A 26,419-nucleotide genomic window follows, 5' to 3' on the forward strand; every position below is an offset into this window, starting at 1 on the left:
TTTTCTGATGAATGAAATAGCCATTTTGGAGAAGGTCTGATTTCAAAGCAGAGATTATAGTAAAATTAACTGAGAGAGAAAAAAGGTGACTTTGTCTTCCATAGACTGAGCACCTATAGCCAAAGGCTCTACAAGCAGCCTGTCCTCTGCAAAAGTCAGGATACAATTTACTAATTGGTTCTGGCTCTACAGAGCTTTAAATCCTCAGCTCATAAAATAGGCATATCCTGTTAAATGTCTAAATTTCAAGCCAAACTTTCCACTGCATCCCGCAATTTTATTGCTAGTCTTCCCTGAACTCATAGGGTATGTTTACATTCCATACAAGCTAGAGGTTGGAATCCAGCACTTCACGAGGCTAGATGAGGCATCTCCACGCTTGGTGTGGTTGTCCCTGCCGAGCCCMCAGGTGTACTCAAGACACGTGTCCCATGCGCAAGGCCTCTCGGAGGCGCTTCAGAACCGCTCAGGTTGGCAGTGGCAGCAGTTGCGTTTTGTTACGTTTGCATCCGATTCAAGTCAGCTACCACCAACTTCCCAGTTTAGTGACTGCAAACTGGAATAAACGTTCCCTTCACAGAGGAAGGGCTTGTTAATGTTTCCAAAATTGTTATATTTAACATCTTCTTTTCAATTTCTTTCTTCCCCCCCACTTTTTTTTTTAAAGGAGACATAGTTGATGACATCTAAACATTTGATCAAATTCAGAATAGACATTGTATTCACATGAAGAAAACTGAAGATAAAATAAAAGCAAGATACAGCATACAGCGAAGCTACTGTATGAGGGTTCTATACATGAATAGCTGAAAAATTAAGAGAAAGATCAATAGATGAAAAATACAAAAACCAAAATGGCAAATGGGACTCCACTCCAGCTAAATTGGATGCAGCTAAACTGCTGCATCCCAGCTTTGACTTGCTTCCTGCAGGAATCTTCATCACAGAAACGCCTTATTACTCCAAAAACAACACTTCTATCAACATGTTTATTCTTCACCTGTGAGTATCACTAACCTATTTACTTCTTTAGAGATTAACATTCTCCACAGTCAAAACATGCAGAATTATATTACAAAACCACTGTCAAATACTTCACAGTCACTGCAATGTGAAATGACACATTTGACACATTTTAAATGCAGGTGGTCTGATTTTAGGCTTCAAAATTCTTGAACGTAAACAATCCAAAATGGCATCAACACACATTATCCTCATCTACCAAGAGTGTCACATCTGCACATACCGCTGCTGTTATTCTATTCAAAAAAAAAAAAAAAAAGGTAAATCACAGAGCCAAGTCAGCTAAGGACAGAAATGGAGCATCCTCCAGACCCTCTTCATGTGTGCACAGAAGCTGCAGGACACTGATGGACACTGCATCACATGGGAGGGGGCAAACACCACAGTTAACTCACACACGACAAGTGTTCCTTCTCTTCTTCTGCAGCATCCTAAAGTTTCAAAAAGAAGCACAACTATCATAACAGAAGAAACCGGAAATACTGCTTGGGTTTTTCATGCTACACTGGAAAGACAACAGGCTACATCTCTCCAGCTATCTTTCAGATACTTATGCGGCCTGAATAGGTTTGGGTGGTCAAATTTACACTCCAGTATGGCTTTCCTGCTTTTCTGAAATATATTTGCACCACTAGCTTTTGCTATTAAACAGCTAACAAATTCGGCCAAACAGTTCTGTTGAACAGGGACTGCTCCCTAGGAATGAAGATAAAAATCTGCCACTCCATCAACTGCAGAAATATCAAAGTTTGTTACACCTGCTGTTTTTTAACATAGCCTCAGCATCCTCATATCATCTGCTCTTCTTCAAGAAAGAATTTGAGAAAAAGTGATTCATTCATCAAAGCAGATGGTCCTTTTTCTAGGAGGATGCAATCATACGCAACTTCAGATTCCCTAATCTCAATGCAGTCTTCCCAAGACTCCCAAACTGAGGGGAATTCATGATCTTCTGCAAGTTTGCAATTCTCAGGGGCAACAGATGGAAAGAAAATGAATGCAAAAGTCAGCAAATGTCATCTCCCTCTGGAGAAGCTTTATTTCTCTATGTTTTTAAGATTTTTAATTCTACAGAATTATAGATACAGCCTAACACCAAGGATTATACAGATACAGCCTAACACCAAGGACCAAGCTACACAAAATAAGAAAATCCTGAATTCTTTATTGCTTCTTCATCACTGAAGCTACTGGCAATGGGCATACAATCAGACCTTTAAAAAATAATGAAGCAATCTGCCATTGATTTCATTGTGAACACTGTTGAAGCAAAAAGCTTTATCATCTTCCTATGTTAGCGATAAGTAAAACAGTTTAATGTTACTGGAACTTCATGTTTTCTTGGCATCATTACTGGTGTGATATTCTGCAAGGGAATGTTAACAGACATGCAGACTGAACAAATGGTAGTAACAAGCTAAAAAATCTCAGCCGCAGTCAAAAAAATTGCTGATACAAGATCAGAGTGGAAATAAAATTAAGATATCTTCGCTTTTATGCTTTATGCTTCAAATTTCAGTGATTTATAAAATCATGAAGAATGCTGCAGTACATTTACTACCTGAGCACTCTTCTGGGCACACAGAACACTACGCCACCTCCTGCGAACACCTAGGGCTGTATCATTATTTCATAATTGTACTTCACACTGATGATGACATTTGAAGGCAAACACCCTAGCAATGTAATCACATCACAGAAGAACCTGGTCATAACTCTTCTAAGTTAGTATCTAGCACTATGAATCATCTACAAAGATAATGATTTTCCAGTACAAGTATGGCTCTGGCACAACCCTTGGAAGAACATTGGTTTTGTAGTAGATTTTCATCACCTAGATTAAAAAGGACAATTTTTTTAAGGTATTTTTTTTTAAAAAAAAAATGCAAATTATGAAAAATGTGTCAAAGAGCCAATTTTTTTTTTAAAAGAAGCAATCCAAGTAAACATTTACTCTATGGCAAGAATCCTTTAAAAGAAATACATAGAAATTTTAATTGAGCTTTCACTTCAGGTGACTCAATGAAGCAATTAGGTAAAAGGATTGGCTTCACTCTGTATTGTCAAAACATAGCTAGGTTTGATAAACACCTCCTTCTGAAGCTTGAAAATTGAGAAGGGATAATCACATCCAGAATTTGTCACTTTGCCAAGGACAGTGCAAGTGAGGCATTTCCATGGCATAGAGAAATATTTGGAAAGGCAAATATTCTGGATGAAAAGGTTTGCATTTGGCCACTCAATCTTTAGCCACAAATCATTTAAAGCTGCCATTGGAAGTGATGCCTAATGGAATGGGCCATGAGCAATGAAAGAAAGCTTCTCTTTGAATGTTGGTGTCTTGGTCCAATTCCTCCTCTAGAATAATTTTCATCACCAAATATGCCCTTGAAAATAATAATATTTGAGGGAGAAAATGAACTGGCTGTAATTCTGAACTACATTTGTATTCATCTCCTCTTATAAAGTACCACAGAAGTGACAGAGGTAATTTCAAATTGTAACTGTAGTAGGTGTATATATATATAGGAATAGTTCACCTATTCAGTACCCGAGCCACAGCGCTGCGGATGACGAGGGACAGCTCTACACCCCTGTGCTCAGCTGTGTTGGGGAGGGAGCACAGCATGTTCCTAGTGCCAAGGCCTGCTCTGAAACACAACATTATGGGGCACAGGGAGGGGAAGATAAACCTCATCAGTATCTCAATGCCTGTTATATATTCATTATCAGGAAAGTCAGCCCTTCATTTTCAGGGCACAGAAAGTTCTGATTTGGAGACCTCAAGAAAGAAAGCAACTTCCTCTTGGATATCACTACTCTATCATTTGGTAATATAAGATAGCTAGAATTGAAACTGTAAGAGGACATTAAGCTTTTCTTTTCTTTTTTTTTCCCTCAGAAAGTTGAAGACGTTTGTCACTTTAGAATAATGATAAAAATTCATCTTTGAAATGCTTTGACATTAAATGTCACTAGTTACTTCTCTGGTGACAGACAAGATCAGCAAAACCTCTAATAAACTTAAAACCTTGCAGCTCCACAATACTCATTTACTTGTTATTTTGATGTGAAGGAAACTTAAAGGAAAGGCTGAGGACGTGCAGGAGCTGGGAAAGGGAGGACTGTCTTATACAATAATTAAACAGTAATAAATAATAAAATTTTTAGGAAAGTCTTCTAGTCTCATGTATGCATATTCAAAGACATTTTGTAGGTGTGATTCAATACTTGGCTTCACTCCCTTACAGAAGACATAAACACTTAATTCTCTCACTTCACTGTAACCCTTGCAAGGGGTATTCATTTCATTTATACTGCAAATATTTGTAAGCCATACCAACCTTTTATCTGCATCCTGCAGTTAAAAGTCACCTGCAGCTACTGTCAGAAGGTACATTTTTATTGTTTCTGCCATGAGAAAAGAGGAAGTAATCAAAGCAGCTGGCTGTGGGATATGCCATCAGCAGCGCAGCTTGTAAAGAAGAGGCTGATTCACGCAACGTCACTCAATGTGTGACCTCCTGGATCACCACTGCCTCCAGGGCCACTCTCCCTTCTCAGTCTTCTGGACCAGGTCCCTATGGGATGATTGCAGGAGACTTATTTGAAATGATACAGATCTCTACTGCACCAATAGCACAGCAAGGCAATGCTGAATATGATGTGAACTTTTGTCTACAAGGAAGGAAAAAAAAAAAATGGGATTAAAGAGAATAGGTCACTTAGGAGCAGTTGAAGAAATTCTATCTGCTTGGTCTGGTAGCTTTGGAAGATAGGAACTTCACACCTTTCACTTTTACAAAAAAAAAAAAAAAAAAAAAAAAAGAAGGGTTTTCTGAAGAGATGATCTTTCTTTCAAAATTTTAAGAGTTTGCTGTGCTCAACTGGCTTTATTCTCTAGCTTTCTAAAGAAAGGTTTAGTGTTTCTTTGCATAATTCTTCCAATAAAAAAAATAGGACAAGCAGAAAAAATGGATTAGTCACTTTGGTACCACAGTGCAGCTGAAAGCATTATAGCTAGATGTCTAAAAGTGTCTCATCCTAGATTTTGGGGTCTGATTTTTACTCTTTGAAAAACCTAGATCTGCCTCTTAAGTAGACCCAGAAAAGGCCAGTTCTGATTAACAGCAGAAATCCTGTATTTTCTTGTAGTTATATTAGGAAGACAGTGCAACTATAAACACTGCCACAGTTCTTTTGCTGCAAATATAACCACCACCACCATTTAAACAAAGCGAACGCCTGCGTTACGGGAGGCAGCCCTCCCCAAGCAGCAGGGATGTGCTGAACCGGGAGGAAGACGCCCTGCACTCTGAACAGCAACTCACTCTTTGGAACTGGCTCGCAGTGAAACATGCCTCTACTGTACTCTTTTCAGTCTTCACAAATGCCCAGATTCACAGTTTTTCAGGAATCTAATCCAATTCACTGTTACTCCCTTCACAGGATAAATCACTTTGTTTTTAAGACCTCAAGCGATTTCTATATATAAGAAAAAAAAAAGTTATCATATATTTTAACACTCATACAAACAAAGCAAAGGTTGATTACCTAAGTCAGGTTTTCCCACAAGACAAATGTATCATTCTATTTCCCAGAATTCTAGTATTAGCTGAAAGACTCTGTTTCACATACTATCATTTATTTGCGTTATAAGCTAGAAGCATTACAGGCAGAACAGAAAAAAAAAAATCTTTTCTTTCTTATTCCACTATAGCCCAGCTACTCTTACTATCAAAATCAGCAAGAAGAGTTTGATTTCAAGTAGTGGATTCTCCTGAACTGAGCCACAACATCCTAGTAAGCCACAGCCAACCAACCATAGAGTGGAGTGTTTAGCACAGTGGCAGCACTCACCTAATAGCCCAACAGTAATATTATTTTCAGATTTCATGCCACAGACACCAATGAGACCAAGGGCAGAAAACAGCACGGTGTTAACAGATGAATCACATACAATGTCCAAGCGTAGAAGAAGACAGGGAGAAGTTGCCCACTCTGCAGCTTGGCTGAGCTCAGACGACGTTCTCTCTCTCTTTTTCCTTTTAAATAGCTACTTTTAGTTATGAAGCACTCACATGCTTAGAATTTATTTCTTCCTGTCAAGCTTTTGTTCAAAATGAAGACGGCAAAACTACATGAACACACTAAGACCTTCACGCATTCCCCTAATCCAAATCTCAGAATTCCACTAAACATTCCCTGGCAACAGCCACATTATAGAACTGACTTGCATTGTTAGTCCATGTTATTGCTCATTACTTACCATGCTAGAGTTAACAGACCTAGGCCAGGGCATTAAGAATTATCCATACCCCTCTCTGTTTCAAAGTGCCAGAAAGACAACATGAATAGAAAACTCCATAGAAATTTCTTTCCACAGTACACGAGACAAAGAACTAACAAAAAATAGCTTTAGCACTAAGAAGAGATTCTACTGGTTACTAAAAGGCAACTTTTGTAAAAGGCATTTGGGTAAGAATCATAAATAAACTAAGATGAACATTTTCATAAGCTTAACTACCAGCCTGATGCCTTTAGCAAAATGTAATATAACAAACTAGCCCTATTGCTATATCAATGATTTTTTTCTCCATTAAATATCAACAAGCACTTATACTCCCTTCCAACGCCAGTGGCAACTCATTTTATGAAGATAAATTAAATTTTAATTTTCATTTTTAGTGAATAATCCTTTTATGTCTGTGCTGTATATGAAAGTATAATGCAATTAAGAGAAGCACCTACCTTTTTCAGGAACCGAACTCCATAGGTGAATATATAAAGGTAAAATGTAAATCGCCACCTGCAAAAGGTACAATAGATTAAGATACCAAGCTCCCATGCTGTGCAGTTTAACATACGATCCCTTATAACACTGCCAAGCCAACACACACTGCTCGCATTAACAGATACTGAAGTAAATGTTTGGTCTGGTTTTCTAAGGCTTTTGTTGTGCTCATCTTTTCCCCACTTGCCATTATCTCTGAGAAAATACATCTAGTTTCAATATAAAATGACAGGAAAAAAAAAGTTAAGGATAATTAAGCTCCTGAGAGTTTCATGCAAATTATCAAGACTGTAGAAGGTAGAGGATACTTAGCATCCTTACTGCAGGGAAGTTCACTTGCTACTTGGTCATCGGTCTTGAGGAAAAGAGGCCAAGACAGTCATCACCAGTCCCAGGATGGAAAACACTTGTTTAAACATGTATCTTGTGCTTCCCAGCTCCCTGGTTACTCTGTCTCTGTGTTCGAGAGGTGCTTGGGATTTCACTTGCTTACTTGGTACTTCCTTTGTATGGCCTACTACCTGAGTGAGGAGTGTTAAACTATTTGTCTGCAAAAATCTTTGATTTCCTGTTTAAAACTTTAAAGTTGCTGAGCAATTAGAGGAAAAGAAAAACCTACTGCAGTGCTTCTGTATGGCCTGACTTCCTCACAGGACAACGATAACTAGAAAGTTAATGAAGCTTTCAGTGGGCAGTGCCTGAGTGCTGTATATCGAAAAAAGGGCTTTTGTAAGGAAAAGCATCACAGGGAGCCAGCTCTGCATGGCAGCTTTAGCACTTCACTTTGAGCATTGGCACTGCCCTACATTGACTCATACAGTGTAAGTAGTTAAACCAAATCCTCACAAAGCTTTCTTGTTTTTAAATTCTCTTCAATATCATTTTTATTCCACATCTTTCAGGCAAAATTCATAACACAGCTGAGGATGTTTTAAACTTCTGCTGAGTGATACAGCACCCACAGAGGAGTTCAGAAGCATTCATAAGTATTTGAAATATGTTAGAAGTTACATTTTAGATGGTGTAACCCAGGAATTGCCATCAGCAGAATTTTCTGAAGGAGATTGTTTGTAGTATTTGGTTCAGCTATGATCTCAGAAAATTGAAAAACCCTATCCTGAAACACATCGGACTGGAAAATACAGGTTTTCCAGTATAACATTCTAGTTGTGCCCAAAGCTACTGCCTATGGTAAAAATACAGATTGCCTCACAGGACAATTCCTTAGAGATTCACAAAAAATGTTGGAGCCAAAAGCTGCCAGCCATGCCAGGCCTGCCACAGGCTCCAGTTGCTCAAATGCTACGAAGATGATATACATACAGAAATACATAATAAAATATACTATTTATCTTCTTTCCTCTTTTTCTACAAAGATGGCATACACACAGAAATATATAATAAAATATACTATTTATCTTTTTTCCTCCTTTTCTCAACCTTCCCCAATGAGTCTACCTGGGCTGAGCATTAAAAAGTCTTAGAACTGGTTTTTCTAAGGAGTCATAGCTGATCAAAGTGTAGTGTCAATAGAAAACAACAAAAATAGAAACCATCTCATTCTAGATGAATGACATCCACAAAAAGCTATTAAATTAACTTCTGGATTTATGAGACTGTGATAAATTTATAAAGAAGGAAGGTCTGAATTGTCCTCCAACATCCTGTTGTCATTAATCTGCTAGCTCTGGTAGCAGCAATGCTGGAAAGGGCTTCCCCATTGCTCTGCATCAGGCAGACACCTTTTTTTTGTGGTCTTGAAAGGGAAATCCTGCCTGGTTCAATACCTAGGTTGGAATCTCAACTTCATGCAGAGAAATTTGAGCTGTTTACCATGTTATTTTGCCCCTAGAAAGTGGTTTATTGATGTAATTAACAGTGAAACTTCAACAGTCCTGTGTGAAACGGATGAATTCAAGAAGATCTGAGAGAAAATTAAGCATATATTATTATTCAGTAAGTGCATACATCTTGTGCAACTAGCTAAGTAACCATGTACAACACATATTATACATTAACTACAAATTATACACCTAAAAGCAATGAACTTCACATCTGGAGATACTTCATTTGTAACTTTCTAAACCTAGGAAAAAAATGACAATAATGTAACTAGAGGCTTGTTGCATATGAATTATGTACACTGAGCATGATAAAATCTCCATTAAACCAAATCAACTGTTAAGATCGTTTATACAATAAACGAGTGGCATTTACAAGACATTATAGTCTGATGAAATAGATGTACAACAAATGGACAAAATTAAGGGCCATTTATTCTCATCAGCAGCTTCAGCTTTAGAGTCAGAAAAGACAGGAGTCTATCTGTAGCTGCTATCAGTAATTTAACTGCAAATTTACCTATAACCTTTTACACAAGGTCACATCCAGATCACACCGTCTCTGAAGCACACCAAGAACTGAATTAGTAGTCCCTTGTCTGACTGGTTACCTATAGGGTAGTAATCTAAATTATCTAATTAATCTAATCAATCAATTATCTAAAACAATGTTAACGCTTTATTGGTCTATGAGCAGAACTAACTTCCCTTCAACTTCCACACTTACTCAGTAACCTAGCAGAAACAACAAATGCCCAGACTTCGGAAAAAATGTAGAAAATCACGTCTCCCCCAACGCCTTCCCCCAACCTCCTGAAGGGTTTATCAGTCACAAAGCAAGGCAAGATTTGTCTTATGATATCTTTTGTCTGCTGCCCCCTCCCTGCCAGCTATATTTGCTCATCCAGCAAAACACTGTGGTAGAAGCAGCCCATTCTGTGCAACTTCCACCTCAATTCATTTAATTGAAAAGAGGAGCGAGCTGAAGCTGCTCTGCTTTGTGACAATTAGCTCTGGCCGTCAGACACGAAACACTATCAGTCTGTTGTACAGAGACATAAAATTTGAATGATCCAAATACGCTCAATAAAGTGCACTGCTCGAAAGAAACCTTAGGTTAATTTAAATCGCGATGAAACCACTCAAGGAGCAAGTGTTCTGGAAGACTCTGTCTGTTCACTCTCCAGAAGATTCATCAGCTTCATGTCAGCTCTGCACCAAGCTGCCTACAAGGCTTCCCATCTGAACTGGCTTGTGTGTGGTCTGCTTGGGCCCAGAACGAGTGAGCTCCAGCCGGCTGACACGAGGCCTCTCAGGCACATCCTGATGTGCGCATCTGGGGGCATATCAGGCTGGCTGTTGTGTTTCAAATATAGACATGACACACTACATAGAAGGGCCAAACTAAAAAGTCACTCGCTAATAACAGGAAATCTTCCCTTTCAAAGGAATGCTCTAAAGCAGTGCACAAGTACAGCAACAGATCTGACTGCTCCTGTTCAACCTGTGCCTTCTCGATCCAGAGTTCAGCCCAAATTTCTTAACCTCTCAACCTTTTCAGCTTCAGGTAACTAATGGAATTCCAAAGATGCTCCAGCATGATGCAAAACATTAAGTCAGACAAGCTGGAGAGCCTCTGCCAATTTATCTATCTCAACATGCCCAATTCAGCAAAAAACATTTAAATGTCCATCCAACTTTTAACACTTAGTAGTCAGTATACTGACTTCGGGCATATCCATAACAATGGTCACATTACCACACTGTTAAATCGTGGCCTTAAAATTTCACTCCAAAATTTTGTTCCAAAAACTATGAAATTAAGCCTCAGCTAATAAAAACACATTGTTTGAGAAATGAATGACAACAGCTCCACACAGATGCACTTTGCAGAGCTTGACGTGTGTCAGTAAGACGCCCTCCTGCCCATGCACTCGCTGTGCAGCCGAGAGTGCTCAGCAGGGACACCCTCTCAGCAAAAGGACCTTAGGTTGACAACTGTAAGTTAAAATACACCGAAGAGCTTATAAGTGCATGGTGGAGCATGAGTAAATAATATGTAAGGCTGGAGAGGTACAAGGCCTCTCTCCCTCTGCAGTATTCCCTTTCTTTTTTTCCTCACTCCCAAGGTGTGAATAGAGGCAGGCTCCACGTGCAGCAGCTGGGGTGCCGGGGTCGTGTCGTGTCTGCGCAGGTCCCGAGGGTGCCATGCCCGGGCACCCAAACCCTGCTGCCTGCTTTATCTTTAATGATAATTTGCTGCATTTCTACATTCGTGCAAAGCCTGGCAGATACAATATGATGCGCAAATTCCTGCGCTACGGTTAAGCAGAAGTTATTTCTTCTGGTCTGGAAGCAGGATATAGTAGTAGATATCTCACTGTTCTCCAACATGTACAAAATAGCCAATACAATAAATTGAAAAATCTTCATTGCTTTCCTCTTAAATTTTATGGCTTAGGATTTGGCTGTCTTCTGATTTTTCTCTTGGCTGGAGTTTGAAACAGTTATTTAATATTTAATATTACAGCACCACTTGAGATCAGCACTGTCCTAAATCTGTATGCTCAAAATGGAGCTCTGAAATTATTCAGAGCAAAATTCAGTAGTGCACGAAAAAAAAGTAATGAATTTTCAAGTGATGCAATTTTATAAATAACAAAGTATGTTTATATAATTAGACCAGAAAAGATTCACAGTTTAATAGGTGTACTGGTAATTCCCCCTGGGTTATGTAGCCTCTGTTTAATAGCTTTTAATAGTTATGCGACTGTTCTATTTGATTGCTAAAAGGGCAACCTGAAAAAAAACCTTTGATAAGGCCTTAGAGACCCATGAGCATCCCCCAGTCTTGCCCTAAGGCAGGGCAATATATCATCTGAAAAACATGGGAAGGTGCACAGAGTGCCCAGCCACGGATGCCATGCGCCCTTCCTTGGAATGAACTAGCTAAGTTCTTAGCCACATGCTGCGGGCAGAAGCCACACAAGCCTTTGAATGAGAACTGGTCTCTGGAACCTGGATCTCTGCTCTCCTTCCTTACTTGTAATCTCCCAGTCACCAACTGCCCCTCTTTCCAGCGCTCTGTTCTAGTTCTAGAGGAAAAAAACAACTACAAATCTTTCAAAGAGCACCTGCTTTTCACCTAGTATTGCTGTCCTCGCCACAATGGCCATTATATATAAGAAGGCAACATTGTGAGAGGTAATCAACTTCCTAAGAACCACTTCAGTTTTTATCCATTTTCTTACACTGAAGGTTACTTTACTGTAGCATGAAATCATTTGCCTTGCAAGTGCTTTTAGACCACTAATGCATATGTTGAGCCCTCACTTCTGCTAATTGCTTTGGGAGTAATTAAATAGAAGAGCTGCTCCTCAGTTTCGCTAAGGAAACTGCCCAGCACTGCAGCATACTCAGCACTGCACAGCACACACCAAGCGTGCACATAGCAGGCACGTGGCCTTGATGTTATGAGCTTAATAAATCAGTCCCTTGGGGAGGATTTCCCATTTCTTCACATTCTCCTCTATTTCAGATAATAAACCTTGCTGTCTAACGGTGTTGTCACAGCTGAGATAGGAGGATAAACAAAGCTTGTAGACGGTTCACTCAAACCTTGCTTTGCCCTTCATTTTATTTTCCCCTGTGCCTTTTGGAGAAGTGAGTTTATTTACAATCTTCTATACTTTCCCCTTTCCCTACCTTCTAGGTAGGATTTGTTGCATTACAGCTTCAGGAAAAAACACAACAAAACAAAAAAACAGATTTTTTTCTCTCTAAAAATAATTATACAGATATAAACAAACACATATATGTATTTATATATATTATCTACCTTATCCTTCAATACTCTAAGCCCACTGTAGAAACATTACCAGGAAATTTTTGCAACACTTTTCATGCAAATGCTGTCCTCACAACAGCAAGAGAACAAAACTTGAGAAGCCAGGAAACATCCACCAAATTCATTAATTTAGAAGTACTTAAATAATTAAGCATAAGAAGTATCATTAACAGAACTCCAGTAGGACCAAATCTGTGCAGCTTTACATAAAGCTGGCAAACCAGTTCTAAGCATGAGGGTTGGCTAACAACTCTGAGGACAGCAAGAACAAACAGAATACAGACGACCTTACAAATTAGGGTTGACCTCTTTCAATATCTTTCTTTTTTAAAATGAAATAAGAGCAGAACTTTGTGGTGGATATCTATATTTGCTGAAGAGCCAAAAACACATTATCATTTGTAAGAACGGAGAATCTACTCTGAATCTGACAATAATTCTTCAGGAATAAATGTTTGTGATGTGTTTCAAAATTATTAGAGTCTCGGTAAATATAGAAATGCAATGAAGAGAGCAGAATAAGTTGTGAAGGAGAGTAAGAAAAAAAATAAGTGTTTTTGTTGTCTTCTGCTTCCGCTCAGCTGTTTTACTTTTAAATCCAACCTCACAGATGAAAAAGATCTGTCAACCACCATTAATAGCAGTAGTCGACAGATCCACCATTAATAGCGGTTATATTTGCTATTACTATTGAGCAAGAACGGTGTTATTATTACAAAGTTACAGCTAAGAAAAATTACCTCCTGCCCTTAAACTTTGGCAGCAATAAAATATTTTTAAATGCAGTATAATAGTAATACAGAAACAAGATAGACTGGTATGTGAAATCCACTACATAGGCAAAATCAATATTAAAAGACAAACACATTAACAAGGACAGGAAAAAAGCTTCAAACAGAACACGCGAGTTGAAGTTAAGGGAGAGAAGTCGCCTTTACTGAAATCTCAGTCACCTCCCCCAAACCACAGAGTGCTTTCAAGCCCTGTGAGTGCCCCACGAGCTGTCCCGAAGCCTGCAGCAGCCCGGGCAGAGCCCTTGTGCCCTTGGCTGTGCAGCCCCTACAGCTCTTTCGGACAGTCTCGTGTCTGTCTCTCTGTCCTTTCACTTCCAAGCCCATTGCCTGCAACATGTGGCAATTTCATGTAAAGCTGAGACTGACTGATAACATTCACCCTCTTCCACAACCAAGAGCCAGGCTCCTCATGGTGCAGTAATGGTAAGAAGCAAACTGCTAGTGCAGCCTTTACAGCTTTCCCTTTGCTGCCTTTAATTACTCTGTTGTGGCTGCATTTCTGAAAAAGTGTTCACATTAACTAGAACTTAGGGAAGAACTATTTAATTTCCATAACATAAAATAATGATGAGCAAACACAAACCACCAGAGAATGGAAATCTAGTTAATTTATAACAACCTTGTTTAATGGGCAATGATAATGTTAAGTGATGGTGTCTTGGCAGAAGCAGCAGATGAGTTAATTTACATTTATTAATTGTGTTAAAAACTGTGTCATGGAGGGAATGAGCAGGGAATTCAAAGTTTTAAGTAATCCAAGTGAGAGAAAGAAGGGAATTTCGTAAAATGTGAAAAGTGCTTACAGCATAATCTAAAAATATGGTGAACAGAATTTTAGGACACAGCATAGACATCTCTGCTTGACTGTTCCAGTAGAGCAGCTAGAAGAGAGGTTTTGGTGATTCCAAACCAATGCTTTAATTCTCCCAAGCCAGTATTTGGGCATAGAGACTTCCTGATGCCAGCTGGGGTGGAGGGAGGGGAGAAGAAAACCCAAAGTCCATAAACTGGATCCACACTTGAGCACAGCGAATAAGGTAGGAAAGGAGAAACTCTTAACATTGCTCTATTCAGGGGTCTGCTTCACACTTTCATCAAAACATCCTTCTCTCATACTCAGAGAGAATTAGAATCTCTTTAGCAACAACTAAGGAGTTGTATAAGCACTTGTAAGTTATAAGCAGTTATAAATTACCTACCCTCCCGTTTCTCAGACCATTCCACTTTCCAGTGCTGTGGGACAGCAAGGTAACAACAGTAGAGCCTGACCCAATATTTTACTAATCAAAATTGAGAAATTATTACAAGAAATCTTTCTATAAAGGGCATGAACATATATCGTGAATCAGCTGTTCAACAGAAAATAATTTCTCTCAGCAGTTAACCTAAGCATTTGGCACCTGTGTAGAGCTGCGAGCAGGCAGAGATGCGCCAAGAGCCCCATGGCTCAGCCCGGCCGGCTTCCAAGCCCTCCCACCGGGCTGGGTTTTCTGCTGCAATTCCTTTCCTTCTCCCCCTGCTGCTCCACAGTAAGCTTTCCCATTTGATGGGAGTCCTACTCATGCCCTCTCTATTTTTCCTCCCCGTTGCTCACATACATACAAACGTCCTGGCCCAGCGACAAGCAACACTATTCCAGCCTGTTTATGTGATCATGTTATGATCCACATCAGAAAATTTACTTGACTGAAAAGCAGTCTGTGTTATTAGCCCAACAAGGATCCTGTGCTGCAGCCGTACAGCCAGCTTCCTGGCACAGTGCCTGGCAAATGTGAAGGTCAAGGGCAGAAGAGATGATGGGAGGGGCTGTTACTGTGTCACACAGAAGCGATACCGACACACGCTGCTAACCTGCAGACCAAGTCAGCCTGGGCAAGGAAGCAACAGGCCAGCGAGAAGGCATCAGCACAAAAGCACACAACAAAAGTGCAGAAGAATGTGCAATCAAGCTGCTTAAGCCAGCCTTGCCACCAAAGAAATGGAAATAGTCCACAGCCTGAAAATACAGGTGCTCAAATAGGCAAAACTGGAGGCATAAACCCCCAGCTAGTCACAGCACAGCAGCCGGGTGTAATGGCACAGGCTGTGCATTTGGAAGTGGGAGTGCTGAGCAAGCTGGGATTTAGAAAGGCAGCATGTGCATAATGATTAGTCGCCATTTATCCGAGATCAAATGTTAGGGCAGAGTTAAAACTGCCCTCCAAGGCTTCACTGTGCACTCATGACTTTAAAATCAAAACTGCTTGTTATGCCACCATTAACTTATTCATGTGTCCAGGGTCTCAGGCTACAAATTCCTATATTTCATGTAACTCAAGGCAACAAGTACAGTCTTAATCTTTTTTTTTTTTTTTTCTTTAAGCAGGGAAGCCATCAGTGAATGACTCCATATGAAAGAATATCTCCTGCACTGGCTTAATATACAGCTTAGAGAGAAACAAATTCAAGTTGGCATGCCCTGATATTAGACAAAGGAATGAGAAATTTACCGGGCTCTGCAGTGCTGTTCAAGGAAAAACACCTTGCCCTGATGTAAGACAGAGCAGGACTTCTGTCTTGGTATGCAAAAAGACATGGAGTTATGAACTATTAGTTTTCCTGGAACACCAGTCTCAGCAGGGTTGCCTCCATTCTCTTTTAGCTTATACTGGGGCTTATACAGAGGCCACATCTCTCTGTCCCCCCTCAGGGAGGCTATTAGATGTAATACTCTATTAAAACAGTAATAGGTCCTTGAGTGCATTCATCCCAGTAAATTATAAATTTACAGCATAAATTAATGCTATAATTAATAAAATAGCAGAACCTTACCTGCGTATTGTAGATACCAATTTCAAGATTATATTTGCCACTTTCTACACTTTGGTTGCCTCTTGCTACATGACTTTAATTAAAGCAATCTTTCTGGCCTCCATGACTCACCTCAGCACCCTTACTGCCTAGTTATAATCAATCCTTTCTCCCCTTGAGGGTCACATCTTTCCTGCTCTAAAATAATTTCATAGGTACCAACTCCCTTCACATCTCCCTGGGAAACTGCATGTTCTCTCTCCACATTGCTCAGAAATTTGACTCTGCCAGCACCTCAGCTTACTCCCTTCTTCATCCTTCATTCCATGATTGCTGCTTGCTTTCATGGATCTTTTGATCCCCCTCTCACTATTCCCATTTTAACACATATGATACCATACAGCAGGAGAAAGATTAGTCTTCACAATAAGTTTCTAAGAAAATTATGGATATCATCTGTTTGTCACCACAATACTGATACTTTAGTTGTCCAAGCAAACACAACTCTCTCTTTAATGCAAGTTAATTATGAATTACTGCCCCAGGAGGACAATAACTTTTATGAAAGAAATTGGAAACTCCTGTTTCTTATGGTATAACATATTGTTATAATTGTTATATCTTGGTATATATTAGTATAAGATATACCATAATTATACCATTGGTATAATAAGTGGTATATATTATATACCCTAATTATGGTATAAAAAACTATTTTGAATATTCAGATTTGAATATATGTATTTTCATTGAATATCTCCTGATTCTTGCACTATGAGATAGGCAATTTCTGCTGTTCTCCTTCCTCTAGGTTCCTTATATGAAGATTCCTTCATCCCTTGTGCCAACTTGACCATCTCCATTCTTTTCCTTCTCCTATACCATCCTCACTATATTTTTCATGTTATTCTTTTAGTTAAAACTAGCAGTGGAAGAGTTCAGTCTGCTCACCACAACACTGCACTGGGGAGTTCAGCAGACAGCCTCACTCCACAGGCCTGACCAGGCCAGTTCTATTCCTGTCAAAGGCTGCTCTGACTGACTAACTTCCTTTGTCATTGCTCCCTGCCTTACACTACCTTAAATCTGCAGCATTTGCCATGTTGATCCTCTCCCAAACATTTTGTAAAATTTACGATTGCAAGAGACCGACTAATTTGGATTTGTTCATATCCACAGTGCTCAGGGCCAAAATCCTGGCTAGCTTGTGCCTAGGCTCTCCTTTATATCCATTGGAAACTTGCTCATAGCTCCAAAACACAGGATCTTCTGTTACCTTACCCTCCTTTTTACCCGCTCCAGGAAACATTAATGTTTCTCAAAAATGGAGAGGGCTGTACTGCTAGTTGCCAGAATGGCATTTTTATAGCCTGACACCAAGCATCTGTTGCTTGCCTTAGGACAAAATGTGGCAGCACTAGCCATGCTCAAATAAGACTGTCCTGGCTTGAAAAGCCACTCTGTATCTCTATCACCTGTCTGGAGCAGACCCTGGAATAAATTATCCTTTTGATAGCATCCTCATTCCCTTTTGGCAGAAAGGAGCAGTATCACCACAGATGGGAGCCCAGTCCAGCAGCAAATCAGTACTTGTGAAGCATAGACTACTGGGCTTAAATACATTAACCAACAAATTCTTGGGTCCTAATATCTACCTGGCAATGGGAAATGTCACTGTTCTCCCGAAGTCATTTCAGGTCAAGATTGGGATCTTCTTCGTATTCTCACTTTCAGTTTCTTTCCTAGTTTATTTCACGTCCAGATTTTCCATTCCACCATTTTCATAGGCAATATACCTCCCTGAAACATTTTTGGGGACAGTTCATTGGTTTCAAATTAATCTCCAGACACTGATTTTTTAAAATGCATTTCTGCTCAAAGGCCTGTACTGGGAGAGAGTTCTAGAACATTTGGTCCGATAAATGTCACCTGTCTATAAATGGATTGATAAGACCTCCGTGGAAACAATATTTATGCTTATATAGCACTGCAGGTGCTCTCCATGAGTAACACAGAAACAATGGCAGCTTCCACAAAGATCCAAGGTAATGCCCTTTCTGTGTTTTCTCACATGCTTCATACTTAAGAAGCAGAGCACAACATCTTTACTCTACCCTTATTAAGGGGAAAGAATGTCCTTCCTCCAGGTCAGGCCATGGGGATAGAGAGGAAAGAAATAAAAGCAGAAATACATGGCAGTACAAAATACAATTTACCTCTTTCTCTTCTCCTTTATGGATGCACAATCTGCCACATGAGGAAAATACCATAACCGCCAAAATTTCCACAGTGAAAGAAAAAGGCAGAAGAGAAGTTATGCACAAACTCGCCCTTTTAGCAGCCAAGGCAAGCGTCTACGTATACCTTAGCATTAGATTCTGAGACTATATTGGGTTGATGCTCTTCCTAGCGTGGACAAAAAAAATCTTGTCGCTAAAGCCAACTTTGTAGCCAAAATAATTATTAAGAAACAATACATCTACTTGCCAGTTTAAAACCAAAAAAAAGCCCCCGACATCCTATTTATTGTCTTTTTTAATAACACTAGATCATGAGTCAATACTTGATATCATCTCTTTCATGTTTGGTATAGATACTAGCACAGCATCTGAAACATTAGGCTGGTACATGATACCAATGAAGTCTCACTATTAATGATCTCCCTATTAACGGCTACCAAACTCTGATTATCAGGTGGAAAAAAAGCTTTCTTGGGTGATTATTGGTTAAGGTCTCCAAAAAAACATTTTTCCACCAAAAGCCTGTTTTACTGGCAGTGTCTACAGACAAGAGAGTTTTATCACTATTTTGTTTTTATCCATGCAATCACCACCTGCTAATCCCCAGGCATCTGATGAAGTTTGGCAGGAAAGGAATTATTCCATTTGGGGGGAAAAAAAAGTTTCTTTTCATTCTGTTTAAGAGAAGACTAAGGAAAGAGCAGAGAAATCTGTGACGAGAGGACTACAGTGATTACGTCAATATCGTGGTTTGTTTGAACCTAGATCCTGGGTGTCATTCATCCCAATCAAGTAAACTAGTTGCTGAGGTTCACTCTCAGCTTTTATCTTATTGAAACTCATCTACCTTATATGATAACCTAACTATCCATTTGGTAAGAAAAACATGACGACTTTAACTAGTTTACATCCCTTCCTGAAGAGCCACCTTCTCTTCGGCATCATGGAAAACATTCTGGACCTCAGGAACACTTTGCTGGAAGTAAAATGAATTGTTTGTTTTTTTTTTAATTTGGGACTTTTTTATGCAGTTCCATGTTTGCTCTGGGTTCTGTTGCATTGTTTTTATTCCAAAAATACTGAACTGAAGCACTGCACTTAGTGCTCCAAAGTAGATGAACATGAACTTAACTAGATAACCCTTTAACAGGCACAGGGAGGATATCCCTGACTTTCCAGTGCCATTTCAACTGTCAGCAGCTGTATCCAAAATTCATGCCAGGGATGGCTGGTGGCAAACGCTGCACTGCAGGGTGGCTTTGACTCAATGCACACACAGCAGCACAGTAACATGTTCCTGCAGCAGCCAGGACATCCGGAGCTCAGAGGCAGTTCCCACTGATCTCTGAGAACCAAGAGCAGAGAGGATCTGAACAGCCACTTAACTGTGTCACCTCGCTTCTTTTTGGAGCTGCAGCATTACCATTACCACTAAGCACACACTGCAGTCATGTCCAATGATGCTCTCTGAGTGAAGCAAGCACTTAAATCTGCCAGGATAGATTAACCACGTATTTGTTACAGCTTGACCCCACTTTTTAATCTGTGTTCACAGCTCTTACCCACCCAGGTTTTCCATAATGTATGCCTCCAATGGGCAAACTCAGCACACACATCTTCCCTGAGGGAACTACAGGCAGAGATGAGCTTTTCCCCAGCTGGCCTCTGCACGCAGCTTTCCATGCTAAGCGCGGCAAGGGACATAATTGGCACGGCCCTCAGGAGCTCAGGAAGGAGTTCAGAGTCCAGCTCAGGTCAGCGCAAACTGATGTAAGAAAGGAAATCTTTGACCCGACATCCAGAGCAGAGACACATCCAAAATATGCCAGATTTAAACACTCAAGATTCTTTCTCCTGATTCCATAGCCTTTCTGACAAGTTAAGCAGACAAGCACACACATTAACAGCCACCATCATTGTAGAGAATTCATTAAAATTGTTGTTCTTTCCTGATATCCAAAATAGCAAGTAGCCCCAAAATCTCCAGCTGCTAACAACAGGAAGACTGGGTTTATCCATAATCTAAACCTCCCTGGCTTTATTAAATATTAGAGTTGATTTTAGCTGTAAATACCAAGGAAAGGAATTAAGAGTGCTGAAATCAAGTTTCTCTCTTTATTGAAGGACAATTACATTTAGACAATTTATCTGGCTTTAATATAAAAAGCATACTCTAATTCTCCGTGCCAAAAGAACAATATGCTTAGCTGTAACACTGCTAATTATGCCCCTATTCAGTCCTTAGTTGAATATAAATATCAATTGCTACTGGAATAATGTTTTTTCTGTAGCTTGGCTTAGAAAAACTGCCTAAATATATTATTTACTCCACATTAGATTATTGGCCATTCTGTATGGCTCTACAGGACCATAACATTTAAGGAAGTACTTAGGGGGCCTATACAAAGAGCAAGTATGAAACATACTCAGAAAATCTGTATGAATGATGCAACAGTATATCATAAAATATGTATCTGCTGCTCCACACTGTCTTTGGGATTTCTTTACTTGCAATTTCTTAATGAAAGCATTCAGTAATTATTAAGAATCAATAAAAATATAAAAAATGACACAGCAAAGGAACAACATTACAGCTATACTAGAGAGCTGAGTCTTAATTTCTTAATTTAATGGATCTTTCAGAAGCAGGGGGAAGAAAAAAAAGCTATTTTTGTTTTGCTATGAACTTGATATCTACCCATTCCCATTTAAGAAAAACATGTTAAAATATTAAGTAGATCAAATTTTCCATGCTCTTCTTCAATGCAAATTAAGTATTAATGTATTAATCCAGTTGGCATGTGAATGTAATTCATATAGAGCTTAACTAGAAAAAGTATACATGTAAATATGAAGTTTTAAAATCATCTGGGTGCAGAGAAAGATTTCGTGGAAGTTAATCATAGCAGGTGAAAAATAACTTTCTAAAGAAAGTGCAAGTGTTTTAGCTTCTCAGAATAAAGTGCAACCAAGGAAAAGAGCTATTAAAAGGAACAAACCTAGGAGAAAAATAGAGAAGAGATTTAATAACTGACCCAGCTGGCTTTTATCTTTGCTCTTCCATTTCAGATGTCTCTTAAATTGTACAGTTGAAAATTATGATGTATAGATAGTTTCCCACTGTTATTTCAGGTTATTTTTCCTCAAAGTATCAAGCTTGTACCCTCATTAGGATCACAAACACTTGATTTCTAGAAGTTTTTCATCATTGAAAGCACATGAAATTACATTTTGAATTCTTCAGGATAAAAGGATTAAAAATGTTTTTCTACCAGTTTCTACCTTTTTTTTTTAAATCAAAACACAAAAATACCTGTTAGGAACAAAGGGAAAAACTGATGAGGACACAGGGCTAAAACCACTCAAAAAAAGAATGCAAATCCTTACATGCTCTCACAGAACTTCGTAAGGGTACTGGGCTTTTCCTGGTTGCGTCTTTGCCGAAACCAGCGCTGAATACTGCGTACATCCCAGTCCAGCTGCTTGGAGAGACCTTCCAGCCTCTTCTCATCTGGATGCTACAGAACAAAGAACGACAAAAATTCTTTATTTCTCCAGTTAAAGCAAGTCCACTTTAAGTTTAGAACCACAGTAAAGGTTTGCTACAACTCTACAGTTGCCTGTCAGACACAGTTACAAAGAAATAAAGTGGTTTTCACAGAAAACTGCTGAATAACCCATATCGAAATATGTATAGAGTGATTACTATTAACATATAAGGAGTACATAAGTTGCAATACTGTATGACAAGCTAATGCTAATAAGACACTTACATGGCATAACAAATAACAAAATTTGCATGAAACTTGAAAAGTAGTGACAAGTAGGGATTAAATGCTATACATATCTCAAGCGATAGGGCTTACAACCTCCCCACACGGGTGCTTTCTGTTCCATCCTCCTGCGTAGGTATTTTTGTCCTATTGACAGATACAGTAGTGAAGATTGTTTGACTGACACGGAAAGAAGATGATATATCCCATGTTTCTGCATGTTAATGTTACAGGATGAGGTTATTAAACAAAGTGACAACTTCAAAAGGAAAATCACCTTGGCAACAGAAAGACTGACTTTCTTTTTTTCCTGTAAAATTAGCTACACAGAATTATTCTCAAGAGCAGTGAATGTGGAACTCTCATTCCCTGAGAGCAGCAGTACTCTGCAAATTATTGCAGAGCTATAGTAAAAGCCTTAGTTTGAGCACTGGACAGAGAAGAGTGGTACAGGACACGTTTCCAATCACACAGTAGTTCTGCATATACAATATTGCACGACCATTATTTAGCTATTTATACCCCTTGCATTTTTCAAAGAAACAGAAAACATCCTTGGCTTGGACCCATTTTCTGGAGGTTTAGCTTGATTTCTGTAAACCAGTTAGATTTAGTGACTGAGATAGTTGCCACAATAAAGACATTGCTCTAAGTTTTCTTTTTATAACCTCCTAAGTGTCTATGGAATAATAATTTTACAGTAAAAATCTTCTTCAGGCTGAAGCACAATATATCAGTCTCCAGGGAAGAAGACAGGAAAGGAAGGGAAAATCATCAGATAGAAAAAGGGGAAAGTATTTCCCTTTTCTTTCCATGAAAAGACTTTTAGTTTATCAAAGTAGTCATTTGTTTTTCAAAGAAAAATGAAGAAAAGTCACCCTCATTGACTTTAGATAAATAACTGGTGTAGCTAATGGGAGCTTAACTTAGACAAAATTGTTGCATATGACTCAAAATACAGTCGCTAGCTAAACTGGCCAGTTTCTTTTGGGAATGCATACCAAACAGTGCAGATAACTCCAGCAAGAAAGTGTCTACTTTCTCTTGGAGTTCTCCCCATTCCCCTCCTTGCTGTGGTTGGGGCTAACTCATGACATGACTCACAGGAGTTAGAGACTTCAGATACACTTTACATGGGACTAGCAAATTCCACAAGGAGAGAAAAATCCTCATTCTTTCTCCAGCCGAGTCAGGGGGAGATCAGGATCACCAGGAAGAGGGCAGAAGGCAAACACTAAAGCTGCCCTCGATAGACATGTAAGAGAGCACCGTCTGTGGCATATTGCACTGTTCCTGAAACTAATTTTGCTCTCTGTGATTCTAAAACACCTCCACAAGTCTAGGCTAATGTGCCATTATTGTGGTGTGTTCAGCTGCTGCCTGAATTTGAGGTGGGAAGGAGCAATGGCTGCAGCATTCAGGCCTCAGCAGGCCTTTGTGCCAGAGATGCTGCCTGCTGAGATCTTTAAGAGCAGCAGAAGGACCCATGATCATTGTCCTACTCTCCCTGCTCAGTGCTATGGGGAAGCACCAGCTGCCTCACAAGTCCTGTCAGGATGAAACTGTAAAGGTTTAGTTTATGGTCTCAAAAAGTGAAACTTGAAGAGACTGAGACACAGGCAGCAGGGAAAAATTGTCATTTTCTGCAGAAAAACCTGCGAGCTCTAAGACACCATTCAGTCAAAATGCCCATTTTCCAGCTTTTCATCTCTATTTCCAATGGCATTCACCACAATACAAGAAGCTAGAATGCCAGAAAACCACCAGTGCCCTGCATTCAAGCAGCTTCCCTTCACATGGCTTGAAAGCTTCACAGAAAATATAGCAAGGCCAATCTTACAACTTGTTCTTTGTTCAAAACAATGATTTTGATGAAATATCTAAAGGAGGGAATAAAAAAAGTGAGTGGCCATGAGACACCTATGAGGTGTTTCTATAACAGCTTTTTTGATTAAAATATTACAGAAGACATCATGAACGATGTGCAACTGCCCAGGTTAGCATGCCAACCACAATCTTGACATACATGCATTCTGATTTGAGCTGTGGAAATGCAGCACAGTATTTAGCAGATAGGTCTGAACAAAATAAATCTATGTCCCATTTTAGAAGGTAAGTATCTTATGCAAGTACCTTTGTAATGGCTGTGAAAACTTTCTCCAGAATAGCATTGGGCTGAGCTTTCTGTGGTCCATTGGCTTGGACTTTAAGGCCTAAGGCACATGGTTTAGCAATGAACCTAAAAGAAAGAGTGGAGAGAAAAAAAAAATGGTAAAATCTTTCAGTTATTTACTTCATTATCAACTAGTGTCATGCAGTAAATGTACAAACACTATAACCCTGCCAACAAAAACAATCATTAGCCTAACAGTCCAAAAGCAAGCTCATACAGGCAATTACATCATAGGCTAAGTAACACTGCTTTGAAGGATGAAGAGATTTCCACAGAACACATGAAATAGAGAATCTTTTATGTTGTGCAAAAAAGCATGTAACAAAAGCATGAGAGGAACGCCTCCTAGAAAGTACCATCGAATGCAATAAGTTGCATTAGGGCATCTTGCACAGGTGAGAAGCGTAAAATAAATCTCTTCCAAATAAAACCTCTTTCATAAGTCAGTTTCCTGAGCTGTTATTGCCTGAAGAATGCATTCGAACAGTGGAAATTCAGAGTCTTTAACTACCGAAGCTGCCAACTCAATATAATTTTGTAAACATCCATATAACTCAAATGATGTGGAGCCATACCTAAAAACCTTCGCTTGTGAAATACTTTCTTCCTAAAAGCATAAATCTGACAGATCCAAACACCGATCAATAATTTCACCCCAGTTATAAAAGTCTGATATATTTTAGAGACTAATTATATAGCTTCCACACAAAGGCATCCCTTCTATCCATTAAAAATTAAACTATATGTAATATTGAGTCTAGCTCTCCGATCTCTACAAAAGCTACAAAGCTTATGAAGGACTCGCATTCAGAGGACACAGACATACCCCACGGGATGGCAAGAGCACCACAAGTGCCAGCCTCTTTGCCACTGCCAGCCACGCACACTTGTTCATGGCCCTATGAACCAGGTATTTCAAAACTAAGTTTTGTATTGAACTCAGCAAGACTAGAAAACAACAGGGAAGGTATTCTAAGAGAAGCAGTATATTCCTTACCTATGCTCACAAAATGCAACTCATTGTGAAAAAAAATACATGGCAAAATTTGATTTAGATTTAGATTACTTCAAGACACTGCCCAAATAATTATGTTTCATAATGACCTATGTGCAAATTCTTCAGGTTTAGGTATAGATTTTTTTTTTCTTAAATTCCGTTTCAGGAGTGCCAAAAATAATCATCATAGTTACAGCTGAAAAGAAACCAGAGTAAAAGAAGCTTGCACCAATTTCTAACAGGTGACAGTGGCAGCAGTAGTAACCAGTGTGAGAACTAGTTCTTTTCATCTTTTAAAAAGCAAAGATTACCAAGTTCCTAACACCTCTGAACTAAATAATTCTTGATTTCACTTTAAAGATTCGGTAATTTTCTAAGATGGAATTCACCATAGCAACAGGAACAAGCTATGTAGCTAAGTACCTCAGCGTTCAACCACATGAATATGACCACAAGCTCTTAAAAATTATAGAATTCTTATCCATACTCAAGCACCACTTGAAGCACTTTGAGCTACAACTGCCGTTTCTGTTACATTTAACACAGCATAGCCCTTATAAAGGCACAAGCCTTTCACACTATTACAATGGTCACAAATGGTCACAGCAATATTGTTTGCTAAAGCCGCCTGCTACCAGATGGTGCCATATCCTTTAGCAGGTTTACAACTTGAAGAAACAAGCATCCTGTAAAGATAAATAATTAAGAAAAAAAAACCCCACACCTATATTTAGAATATGCTATTTACCTTTGCACTCACATTGTGCTTTCATGAGCATTTTTTCCCCCCGCCCCCCCCCGAAGGGAACTATCCGAGAGACAATCCCAAATCTTGAAGTCATTTGAGAGGAGAGAAGTCACATATTTAAAGATACCTCTAGTATGATCAGGGAACTTGTCACATGATCCTTGTACCTCATAAGAGACAGCATTACATTCCTGCAAAAGCTTGGTCCCAACCTGCCTGGGCTGCAGATTCTCCCCACGCTGTTGCCAGCGGCCACACGGAGGGCACTGCCTCGGCTCCGCACCGCCCGGCGCTCTCACTGCTCACACTGCTTTCTGCTTGCATGAGCTTTGTACACGTGTGCAAGATACAAATACACAATTTGCATACTAACTACATCTAAAACTTTGTATATTACTT

General features: G+C 39.3%; 1 protein-coding gene across 2 annotated transcripts in view; it reads right to left on the reverse strand.

Moving 5' to 3' along the window:
• CERS6 (ceramide synthase 6) overlaps positions 1-26,419 on the reverse strand; it is a 95,625-nt gene that overhangs the window by 39,280 nt on the left and 29,926 nt on the right. For both annotated transcript variants that reach the window (XM_026040868.1, XM_026040149.1), the window contains exons 2-4: positions 24,236-24,341; positions 21,717-21,847; positions 6,775-6,832 (exon numbers count right to left, since the gene is read on the reverse strand). In XM_026040868.1, the coding sequence (XP_025896653.1) occupies positions 6,775-6,832; positions 21,717-21,847; positions 24,236-24,341 (295 nt within the window). The remainder of the gene's footprint in view (positions 1-6,774; positions 6,833-21,716; positions 21,848-24,235; positions 24,342-26,419) is intronic.

The sequence above is a fragment of the Nothoprocta perdicaria genome, unplaced genomic scaffold (genome assembly GCF_003342845.1).
Source record: "Nothoprocta perdicaria isolate Ctin4 unplaced genomic scaffold, notPer1 scaffold_0, whole genome shotgun sequence".
NCBI lineage: Eukaryota > Metazoa > Chordata > Aves > Tinamiformes > Tinamidae > Nothoprocta > Nothoprocta perdicaria.